This window comes from Gigantopelta aegis, chromosome 10, assembly GCF_016097555.1.
Source record: "Gigantopelta aegis isolate Gae_Host chromosome 10, Gae_host_genome, whole genome shotgun sequence".
In the NCBI taxonomy this organism is placed as follows: Eukaryota; Metazoa; Mollusca; class Gastropoda; order Neomphalida; family Peltospiridae; genus Gigantopelta; species Gigantopelta aegis.
Window position 1 is genome coordinate 198987 of NC_054708.1, and position 13090 is coordinate 212076.

At 37.4% G+C, this 13090-nt stretch overlaps 1 protein-coding gene across 2 annotated transcripts in view; it reads right to left on the reverse strand.

The window, feature by feature from the left end:
* Window positions 1-13090, reverse strand: part of LOC121382945 — a 211391-nt gene that overhangs the window by 155785 nt on the left and 42516 nt on the right. The window contains exons 9-14 of one of the 2 annotated variants that reach the window (XM_041512632.1): window positions 11447-11510; window positions 7771-7974; window positions 7314-7416; window positions 6652-6727; window positions 4225-4385; window positions 3617-3631 (exon numbers count right to left, since the gene is read on the reverse strand). In XM_041512632.1, the coding sequence (XP_041368566.1) occupies window positions 3617-3631; window positions 4225-4385; window positions 6652-6727; window positions 7314-7416; window positions 7771-7974; window positions 11447-11510 (623 nt within the window). The remainder of the gene's footprint in view (window positions 1-3616; window positions 3632-4224; window positions 4386-6651; window positions 6728-7313; window positions 7417-7770; window positions 7975-11446; window positions 11511-13090) is intronic. The other variant, XM_041512633.1, reaches the window with a different exon arrangement.

The following is a 13090-nucleotide window of genomic DNA, read 5'->3' on the forward strand; positions in this document are numbered from 1 at the left end:
GTACCTTTGCCTGCATGGGGGACACATACCCTGAAAAGGACAACCCCTGTTGTCCAGCTCTTTCTCCCAGCATATTGGTTTAAACAGACACACCCTCTAAACCAGGCCGGAGTACACCCATTTTACACAAAAAGCACTACTTTTTCGTGGGCCGGAATTACCACAAACAAGTCTTCAATGTCAACAAGTGACACATGTTTGCGAACTACATGCTATCCCCTGTCACTTCAGTCAAACCAGTTGCCACTTCATAGCTGTCTGCCATGAAATAATCACAGTCAAACAGCAGACTACTTGCGCGTTCAAATTTCCGGATTTTGGACAACCAAATGGGAAGATAACTGTAATCTGAGGCCATTTCACTTCACTTTCAATCTATTTCTCTTCACCCTCCAACATTTCCCTGCACCACCATCATTCGCCTAAGCCCTCCACCATTTCACTTCACTCTCCACCTATATATACTTGTCTTCACCCTCCAACATTTCCCTGCACCACCATCATTCGCCTAAGCCCTCCACCATTTCACTTCACTCTCCACCTATATATACTTGTCTTCACCCTCCACCATTTCACTCCACCCATCATCCATTGTTGACTTCACGCTCCGTCAATTTCATTTTACTGTCATCATTTGACTATAGTGAAGTTGTGATGTTTCTGTTTAGTAACTAGTTAGATTGCACCAAATAAGTATGTTCATTTTACTCTCGTCATTTGACTATAGTGAAGATGTGATGTTTCTGTTTAGTAACTAGTTAGACTGCACCAAATAAGTATGTTCATTTTACTCTCGTCATTTTACTATAGTGAAGGTGTGATGTTTCTGTTTAGTAACTAGTTAGATTGCACCAAATAAGTATGTTCATTTTACTCTCGTCATTTTACTATAGTGAACGTGTGATGTTTCTGTTTAGTAACTAGCTAGATTGCACCAAATAAGTATGTTCATTTTACTCTCGTCATTTTACTATAGTGAAGGTGTGATGTTTCTTTTTAGTAACTAGTAAGATTGCACCAAATAAGTATGTTCATTTTACTCTCGTCATTTTACTATAGTGAAGATGTGATGTTTCTGTTTAGTAACTAGTAAGATTGCACCAGATAAGTATGATCATTTTACTCTCGTCATTTTACTATAGTGAAGGTGTGATGTTTCTGTTTAGTAACTAGTTAGATTGCAACATATAAGTATATTCATTTTACTCTCGTCATTTTACTATAGTGAAGGTGTGATGTTTCTGTTTAGTAACTAGTTAGATTGCAACAAATAAGTATATTCATTTTACTCTCGTCATTTTACTATAGTGAAGGTGTGATGTTTCTGTTTAGTAACTAGTTAGATTGCAACAAATAAGTATATTCATTTTACTATAGTGAAGGTGTGATGTTTCTGTTTAGTAACTAGTTAGATTGCAACAAATAAGTATATTCATTTTACTCTCGTCATTTTACTATAGTGAAGGTGTGATGTTTCTGTTTAGTAACTAGTTAGATTGCAACAAATAAGTATATTCATTTTACTCTCGTCATTTTACTATAGTGAAGGTGTGATGTTTCTGTTTAGTAACTAGTTAGATTGCAACAAATAAGTATGTTCAAAATAATCATGCTTAAATTATGAAAATGTTTGCTGACCTGAAAACCTTTCATGTTAAGCTATAAATAGTTTAAAGTAATCTGAAACACATTTCTGGATATCTACATGTTTTAACGTCTTTTTACCAGCTATTAATAACATTAAGTACTGTGCTATCCAAACATCAGTGTATGCAGAACAGACAAAAACAAACTGTTGTGCCCACATGAGTGAGATCTAAAGCCCTGGTTTAGTATAGCTTCCTTCAAACCAACTATTTGCCAATGCCAAGTGCTTTATATATATATATATATATATATATATATATATATATATATATATATATATATATATATATATATATATTATACTACTATATTAACATTCAACAACATAATGTCTCCCATTTGTAAAATAAAATATGTTTATCTACATGAAAAAAAAGCATTAAAACCAAACGCCCAGAAATACTAACAAGCTAATATCCAGTGTCAATTATCTAATAATAAATACAATTAAGATGCTTAATTCATCTTTCTCCATCTTTTACATTATAATACTGTATAACTATCACATTTCAACAATTCCACCAGTTTTACACCTTATTACTATTAAAATATAATATTAAATACTATCATCATTTAACAATTCCATCAGTTTTACACCCTATTACTACAATATAATACTATCATCTTTCAACAATTCCACCATGGTTTTACACCCTAGTATTATTACCATATAATACCATTTCCTTTCAACATCTCCTTTATAGTTTAAAAACTGTTACTATTACAATGTAATATTACCTCTTTCAACATATCCTTGACTTTCACACTGCATTACTATAACAATATAATATTATCTCGTTCAACATATCCTTGATAGTTTAAACCCTATTAATATTACAATCGAATATCAATATTTCAACATCGCATTGATAGTTTTACGCCCTATTACTATAACAATATAATATTATCTCTTTCAACATACCATTAATAGTTTTACACCCTATTACTATTACAATATAATATCTTTTTCCAACATATCCTTGACAGTTTTACACCCTATTTCTATTACAATATGTTACTATCTCTTTCAACATCTCCTTGATAGTTTTACACCCTATTACTATAACAATATAATACTATATCTTTCAACATGTCATTGATAGTTTTACACCCTATTACTGTTACAATATAATATTATCTCTTTCAACGTCTCCTTGATAGTTTTGAACCATATTACTATAACAATATAATATCTCCTTTCAACATCTCATTAATAATTGTACACCCTATTACTACAGCAATATAATATCTCCTTTCAACATCTCATTGATAATTGTACACCCTATTACTATAATAATATAATATCTCCTTTCAACATCTCATTGCTAGTTTTACACCCTATTACTATTACTATATAATACTATCTCTTTCTACATATCTTGGATAGTTTTACATCATATTACTATCTTCCTTAAATATTTCCAACAGGCCTCTGTGAATTGAAAAATTGCATGATCCATTTATTGGTTATGCAAAACCAAATTCAGGTAACCCATTTTGTTTTTGCACAACCTGATAATGCCTTTAATTTAATGCACTAACTAAAATTAGTTTAGACAAAATTAGACGTGCGTGAGCAATGCGTGAATAAAATGATCGATCTCGCAATGTTCAGAGGCCTGCTAACCAATGACACAGCTCAAGTAAATAGCATATATTCTGGAAACTCATTTGTGTATTTCCTAACTCTGACAGGCTCCCGCCGACATAGTCAGATAAGTAGTGCAGTGTACATTGACGTGCAGCTGTTGTTAAAAGACAGCAGAAATGTAAATGTGAAAAACTAAAATAAAGTAGAAACAAAAACATACATTGAACAGTAATCAGCAATAACACTGTTTAATGCTGCATTCATTTGAAGCATTCTGTCGAGTGTTCTGCATTAATATCCAGCAGCTGAAGCAAATCAGCAAGTCATCAAACTAATCAGGCAAAGCATAATGCTTTCTTGTCCTTCAAAATCACTTACCTGGTCTTTGAGTCTCTGTAAGAAACACCACAGCATATACAAATGTAAATGAAAACACACCATAGTCATTAATTGGTTTACGGACATGCTCACAACTTTCAGCTGAAAAATGTTCTAAATCTCCTGAAAAGTGTAACTCTATGGCACAATGAGTATCAGCTAAAATACAACACCGGCCTGCGAAAAGGGGTCCACTTATTACTCGTCGCAGGTGAAATACAAATTCACCAGCTAAAATGAGGAAACATCGCAGGTGAGTTTTCAAGACAGAGATGTACATGTATGTATGATTATCGTATCCGCTGTTTAACTCGGGATTCTGTTATTCATAATGCTCCAAAATACATCTCAGAGGTCCTAATTTTCACCCTCTATCCCAAACTCTCCCCTCAACATGTACTGGCTTTTTTCCAGCAGGCCATATTTGTTTTCTTAGTAGGTCATTTTTCGTTTGACCTGCTATTTAAAAAATAATAATAATACCAGCAACAGGTCTTGTTTTTCTTCTTATTTCGATCCCTGACCTGAACCATCAGTGTATATTAATATGAGCGAAACGGTTCACTGACAGATGGTGTCTGGAGAAGACACGCCTACACAAGTCTTACCGTTGTGGTAGGCGCTGTAGAGGTGGCAGGTGTGTGAGCCGAGGCCCGGGGAACACTGCAGACGTTCGGCCGACAGACACGCACAGTCTGTGGAGAGCGGGACACGCGGCACGTCAACGCCGGGACACCAGCCATTGTAGATGCTGTCAGTGTCGTTTACTCTGTAATTATATATCGAAGAGAGGTAGTCTGTAGCCGGAACCAGCCTTCATTAAAAAATATTAAAAGTCAGTTTCATGCTCAAATTTTAAAACACATCAGTTGGTGAAGTAAGAGTACCGTTGAGGTACATCGTAACATGATAGTAGGTTGCGGTGACCTGCTTATGATAAACAACACACTGACATTGCAAGTTATACATTGTACTTTCATGCAAGGTTTGATGATCCTGTATGAATTGATAAGGAAGATATGGCCCGGACAATGATTTCCTTTAATATGCAGTAATAATGCTTGAAAAGTAGGTCGCATTGACCTAGTTATGGCATGCGACACACAACTATCTCAAGTTGTACATGCATTCAAGGTTTGATGATCCAGTATGAATCGATAAGATATGACCCGGACAAGGATTTCCTTTAATGTACAGTATTCCATGAAAAATAGGTCGCACTGACCTAGTTATGGTAACTAAGTTGTACCTGCATACATGTATGTTTGATGATCCTACATGAAGTCATAATGAAGATAAGGCCAGGACATGGTTTCCTTTAATCTGCAGTAATGTGATAAATCTACATGTTAATGAACTGATAAGAAAGATATGCTCCAGATAAAAAAGATTATGGATGACCATTTTCCAGTTCGCAGTAACACACATGTTTTACATATTAATCTCTAAGAAACCTGTCAGCACCTACTTAAGTCTATTTAACCAGAACATTGTTAAAAGGGGTACTGTCGGGTTTCTTCCTGTGTTATATTTGTTATCAATAAACTCAAAAATGATGAATGTAATAGTATTTAACATTAAAAAATAGGCTTACGGTTGTATTTGAGAAGGAATCTTTGTCTACCCGGTAGTAGGCAGAAATTCTGTGTTTTCGTTAAGGAGTTATTGACCGAGAGTGAGAGAGCGATTATAGCGGTGCAAACGTCCGTCAAGCGATCGAACGGCAGAGTACTCCGGCTAGCATTTATTGTATTACGACAGAGCCCGTTTATCCTACTAGCACATCTAACACGTGCTACGGTCTCCGCGCTTCAGGGGGCCCAGGGGTGTTGTGTACGTTTATTTTCCCCAGGCCATCCCCCCCCCCCCCCCCCCCCCCCATGGGTTTTTCCTCCTTCCGGTGATGGCTCTGGACACAAATGGTATATGAAAGTCCGTCATATTAATCACAGAAAAAGTGTGTTGAACGTGTAGTTAAATAACGAATTAGTTTCTTCCTGTTTTAGGCTATGTGATGTTATCACAAAACAGTAGTGCGACTATTTCCAATGGTGTATTAAATAAATATGAAATTCTGAATTTGGCACAGAAATTTAAAAACCCAACCCACCTCTACATCAGCTCTAACGCGTATGATAACGACAGCGAGATGATTCATGCTTCTGACATGCGTAGAATAACGGTTTGGATTTCTAACGTATGATAACGACAGCGAGGAGATGATTCATGCTTCTGACATGCGTAGAATAACGGTTTGGATTTCTAGCGTATGATAACGACAGCGAGGAGATGATTCATGCTTCTGACATGCGTAGAATAACGGTTTGGGTTTCTAGCGTATGATAACGACAGCGAGGAGATAAATCATGCGTCTGACATGCGTAGAATAACGGTTTGGATTTCGTCGTTCAACAACGAGTCTGGTAACTCGCACCCAGCAGATCGGTTCCACACACCAGGATCACGCTGGCCAAGACAAGACAGCGCGTGACCACACCCAGACAAGATGGGAACATTGTAGGCACTCTACGTGATCGACACTTTTCTGAGATATCGGCGGTCTACTTTAGACATCGGCGGTCTACTTTAGACATCAGCAGTCTACTTTCTGCAGGCTTGCTAGACGCCCATACGTTGCTGCTATGTTAACCCAATGAGTTGTTTCTTTTTTCTTTTTGTGTTATATCATGTGCTTATAAAGAGTTAGTGAGTAAAAATCTGTTCCTGTATTATTTTAATTTATCCCTGAAAATGGGTGTAGAGTGTGTGTGTGCGTGTGTGCGTATGGTGTGTGTGTGTGGGTGTATGTGTGGGTAGGGGTATGGGTGTGTGTGGTGTGGGGGTGATGGGGCGTGTGGGTTGATGTGTATGTGGGGGGTGATGGGTGATGGGGAGTGTGAAGTGTGTGTGGTGTGGGTGTGGGTGGGGGAGTGTAGGGTGCTACCCCGTCTCGTACACCCATGACTTTAGTACATTTTATTTAGTTTGAAGGAGACAAATTAACACACGAGTTTGATCAGATCGACAGGTGATACCTCCAACTCAAGGAAAAGCTTGTGGCTGGGTCCTGGACATCATTAGCAGCATCGTCATCAAAGTTGCCGCACAAACCTGGAATAAGGTTACAATTGCAAGTTAATTTCCATGAACTGGAATATAGTCACACACACACACACACACACACACACACACACACACACACACACACACACACACACATATATATATATATATATATATATATATATATATATATATATATATATATATATATATATATGCAGGTAATTACACTGATGGCCTTGTACTGGTACGACCATGTCAAATACTACGATACGTTACCTTTCACAAATAGCTACCGGCCTCGGTGACGTCGTGGTTAAGCCATCAGACATAAGGCTAGTAGGTACCGTCTCCCACCCAGTGCGAGTTTTAACGACTCAATGGGTAGGTGTAAGACCACTACATCCTCTTTTCTCTCACTGCACCAAGATCGGTGATGTACAGTAGTGGTTGTAACATCGATCTTAAAGTGGGCAGATGTTGGCTTCACAACCCAGTACTTTAATCTGTTATTGACGGACAACACAGAATGCTTGTGTTGGCTGATGACAATGTGCAGATGAATACATATAGAACCATCAATGTATGATATTAGTACGATTCCCGTTCCATTTCACCTCTAAGACAGACCAACCTTCTGTGTTGTTGAAGTCGAGCGGGGAGGGGTAGAACCAGACGTTCATGAAGTCTGTGTAGCTGGCTCTGATGACCAGGATAGCTCCAGAAGGCAGAATGACCTAAAACACACACATAGACAGCTGTACACACACTTATACTGGTGGCCACCCTTGTATCTGATCATTTAGTCATTACCATTACCACATGTCTTATAATTGGTCAATACCATCACCCACACCGTGCCCACCCTTGTATCTGATCTGTTACTGGGTCCATACCATCACAACATACCTATATTCCTGGCCACCGTTGTATCTGATATTCTACTGAGTCAATACCATCACAACATACCCGATATTCCTCGCCACCCTTGTATCGAATCTGTTACTGGGTCAATACTATCACAGAATACCCTATATTCCTGCCCACCATTGTATGTGATATTCTACTGAGTCAACACCATCACAACATACCTTATATTCCTGGCCACCTTTGTATCTGAGGACACGTGTTCCTTTCTCGAGCTCTCCATTCAGGAACATTTCAACAGAAATCCCTTCCCCTGGGCGGCAACCTCGAAACACGATGACGTCATCGCCTGACCTGACGGCTGTGGCACAGTTACAGGACGGAGTTTGTGTTCCTCCAGTGACGCAGTGTTTGTAGAATGTCCGAACCTGCACGAACATAATAATAATAATAGTGAATATGAATATGATAATGATGATCAATGATGATGATTGTGATGATAATAGCCTATTAGTTGCTATTAATTACATATAGTGAGTCAGATATGTGACACAATTGAGATGACTTGAGGCTTTTGTGGTAAAAGCACCAAAATTGGTACAGATCATGTTTGATATGTGTTAAATGATTTGAGATATAGTGCCAAGCTGAATATTTCCCTTGAGGCCCATAAATGCAGAAAATCCAAGATGGCCGCCAGACGAAAAGATAAAATCTCTTAAGTAGCATATATTCGACAATTTATGACATAAAAACATGAATGAATTGTTCTTTTCTAGGTTGTTAACCATAAGGAATTAAATACTATGATTATTTAGTTTTTAAAATACAGAAAAAGGTTTCAAAAGGACAATTACATGGTAAAATGGGCAGCCCCCAATATCAAGAATAGCATTTGTCTTAGTCATATTAAAACTTTGACAGTCACTATTTTGAAATGGTAAGTAAAGAAGCTGTATTGAGTTTTTCACTCTCACATTAATATACGAACATTTTCATGTATACGAACTATGAAATGTAGTTTTCTTAATAAGCATTGTAGTTACAGTTGACATCACAATGACAGAGCGCTGTACATTTCAGAACTGCCTTAGCACACTTGCATTGCCTTCTGTACCCCTTCTTGCAACCACATTGTAGCAACCACGAACAAGATACTGCAGCTTCTGGGATTAATGTTTTCTAAACAACAAAGACATTCTGTACGAATTGCCTTGCTACATTTGGAACTCAGTAATGCAATGTCGTCATATCGTCATATCACGTATGTGAACGAGAAGTCACCTAGAATAGTGAGTCTGGTACAGAGCAAAACGCCATGGAGCTAGTGTTGAAACGGAGAGTGCGAAGTTGGATTCGTGAAGAGATTGCACATACACGATTATGAGGAGCTGAAACTGCATTACAGTAAATCAATACTGGAATTGTGGAAATGCCTCAGCTCGTTTCAAGCACCAGGCTTCAAAATAAATTGGTTCAGTTTCTTCACTGCTGTATGTATCATAGGCTTTTTTTAAGGAGACTTGAAAAAGCACTGGATGTCACCTGATGTGTGTATCTCGTTTGTGTGACGTGTGAGCATTTGAGAAAGGAATCGGCCATTCCAGGTGTAGCAATATGTGCTTGGTTCAGAGCATCTGTCCAACCACTACCTTCCAGAAAATCTCCAAGAGTTCTCAAGGCGGCTATCTCAATGTATAAGCCACCAAACACAATGATAAACTTCTGTACTCCATATTCATCTGGCCACTGCCACTGGATCAGTTTAGCAGTCGTGAACATTGGCTGATCTAGTGTTAGCACAGGAACCTGTTTTACAAACCAACAACATGCTGGACAACACCATCGAATGACGAATCATAGATACTGTTTTAGAACCAACAACATGCTGGACAACACCATCGAATGACGAATCATAGATACTGTTTTACAAACCAACAACATGCTGGACAACACCATCGAATGACGAATCATAGATACTGTTTTACAAACCAACAACATGCTGGACAGCACCATCGAATGACGAATCATAGATACTGTTTTACAAACCAACAACATGCTGGACAACACCATCGAATGACGAATCATAGATACTGTTTTACAAACCAACAACATGCTGGACAACACCATCGAATGACGAATCATAGATACTGTTTTACAAACCAACAACATGCTGGACAGCACCATCGAATGACGAATCATAGATACTGTTTTACAAACCAACAACATGCTGGACAACACCATCGAATGACGAATCATAGATACTGTTTTAGAAACCAACAACATGCTGGACAACACCATCGAATGACGAATCATAGATACTGTTTTAGAACCACCAGGGAACAATGGTAGAAGTGAGTTGATGGTGACGTTGTAGTTGCCTGGTTGCAGAGCATTTGCATGAAATGCAGCCATTGAAATTGGACCCGCAATGCTTTTTTCTCTTTGCTTATAAGCAGCTGTCTTTCTTTTTGCCACGTCTTCTCATCTTTGAGGGCAGCCTTTACATAATAGGTCATCGCCTGTGAGAATACCTTCTATGAAAGGGATGAGAGGGTCCTTGTTCCTCAGGGTCACAGGGGTCAAATTTGTGTACGATTCTGGTAATGGCGGGGTAAATTGATTGAAGATCCAGTCTTCAGTGTAGCTCTTTTACGTTTAGCACCATCAGACCCTGATGTACGAATTTGTAACAGGGATATGTCAGTACCATAAAACGCATCAGTAGCAAACGCTGAGCTGTTGCTGTGGTGAACAGATTCTTTCGTAAAATATATGGACAACCTACTTGCTCGGTTTCATAGTGATCACATACTGACACTGCCCTAAGTGTTAAACATACACCAAATATTGAGTTGTAACAATGAGTTCGATGTTCTGATCTCAGACACATCCATATGATTCTATCACCTGCGATGACTCTTCCATACACTAGCTTACTAGATTTATGCACGTCCTCTTTTAACGTTGTCACTGAACACCTGTAAAACATGGTGATATTCTGTAACAGGTTGATCTTACAAAGAAGCCAATAGTTGACATTTTCATAAATCTACCGGCACAAGAGCAGTTGTTAAAATATGATAGCAACTTGTTATTTTTGCCTACTAAGTATGTGACACGAAGTTAGAACATTTTCTTTTCTATGAGAATCAATCATTTCATCCACCACTATCACTTGACTATGGTAACGTAAGGCTTGGTGGGGAAAAATCCCAGGTGCTTCATTTGAAAATTGTGTGCAAGACTGGTGACACCAGAGACTTGAAGTGGACATTGATGGTGCAGCTATCGCAAACACATTTGATGATTATGCATCTAGGATGGTATTGTACATAAAATGCAATTCACAGATTATGTTTGAAATTATCTTTCATATGTACAAAATCGAGTCAGCCTGGAGGCAAATGAACATAAGGTCAAATGAATACATATTTGGGGATGGGAAAATTGTGCTTTGAATTCCTGTGTAACAAGAACCAAGTGTTCACGGTATTATTAAGTGAACGAGTAGCCACCGAAATGTTTGATGATAGATATAGAGAAGATATACTGTGACCATAGCCTGCTAATGTAAAGTATTCTTCAGTAGCACAAGCACCCATTTGGCAATTATTTCTTCTCTACCCCCACCTCAGTTATTCGCCTTTTAGAAAAAAGTATATAGTTTCTGTGGGATCATAACCCAACCCCATAAAAATCTTTCACGCCAGTTTAGACCACCCCCACATAATTTCTTTAACACGTGCCTAAATATTGGCAATAAAATGTATTAGTTCATTATAAAAACGAAAACCATTTTAAATCAAATGCTGGTGACACCCATGGTGAACTAAATACCGTGTTTCGCATTTAATCAATGTCCATGTCTCTTTTAACATTTCACTAATACATATTTACCTCAAATGGAAGCTGCTTGTGTCGATAGAAAACGAATTCACCTTCTCGGTGGTTGTCATAATACCTGAATAAATTGAATTATTATGTCAGCACAATATCAAAATTAAATATCAATTTACTGGAATGGACATCCATAAATCCTTGCTTAATATTTCATTATGGACACAAATCAGAATAAAATTGTAGCTAATAAAGCTAACTGCCACCAAATGTTTCAAATCAGTATAATCCAGGTACTGTTATACTTAACTGTTATCAAATCAGTATAATCCAGGTACTGTCATACTTACTTGTTATTAAATGTGTATCATGCAGGTACTGTCATATTACTTGTTATCAAATCAGTATCATCGTAGGACTGTCATATTACTTGCTATCAAATCAGTATCATACAGGCACTGTCATACTTACTTGTTATCAAATCAATATCATTGTAGGACTGTCATATTACTTGTTATCAAATCAGTATCATACAGGCACTGTCATACTTACTTGTTATCAAATCAATATCATCGTAGGACTGTCATATTACTTGTTATCAAATCAGTATCATCCAGGCACTGTCATACTTACTTGTTATCACATCAGTATCATCGTAGGACTGTCATACTTACTTGTTATCACATCAGTATCATCGTAGGACTGTCATACTTACTTGTTATCACATCAGTATCATCGTAGGACTGTCATATTACTTGTTATCAAATCAGTATCATCCAGGCACTGTCATACTTACTTGTTATCAAATCAATATCATCGTAGGACTGTCATATTACTTGTTATCAAATCAGTATCATCGTAGGACTGTCATACTTACTTGTTATCAAATCAGTATCATCGTAGGACTGTCATATTACTTGTTATCAAATCAGTATCATCGTAGAACTGTCATACTTACTTGTTATCACATCAGTATCATCGTAGGACTGTAATATTACTTGTTATCAAATCAGTATCATCCAGGCACTGTCATACTTACTTGTTATCAAATCAGTATCATCGTAGGACTGTCATATTACTTGTTATCAAATCAGTATCATCCAGGCACTGTCATACTTACTTGTTATCAAATCAGTATCATCCAGGCACTGTCATACGTACTTGTTATCAAATCAGTATCATCGTAGGACTGTCATATTACTTGTTATCTCAAATCAGTATCATCGTAGGACTGTCATATTACTTGTTATCAAATCAGTATCATCGTAGGACTGTCATATTACTTGTTATCAAATCAGTATCATCGTAGGACTGTCATATTACTTGTTATCAAATCAGTATCATCCAGGCACTGTCATACTTACTTGTTATCAAATCAGTATCATCGTAGGACTGTCATACTTACTTGTTATCTGATCAGTATCATCGTAGGACTGTCATACTTACTTGTTATCAAATCAGTATCATCGTAGGACTGTCATATTACTTGTTATCAAATCAGTATCATCGTAGAACTGTCATACTTACTTGTTATCACATCAGTATCATCGTAGGACTGTAATATTACTTGTTATCAAATCAGTATCATCCAGGTACTGTCATACTTACTTGTTATCAAATCAGTATCATCGTAGGACTGTCATATTACTTGTTATCAAATCAGTATCATCGTAGGACTGTCATATTACTTGTTATCAAATCAGT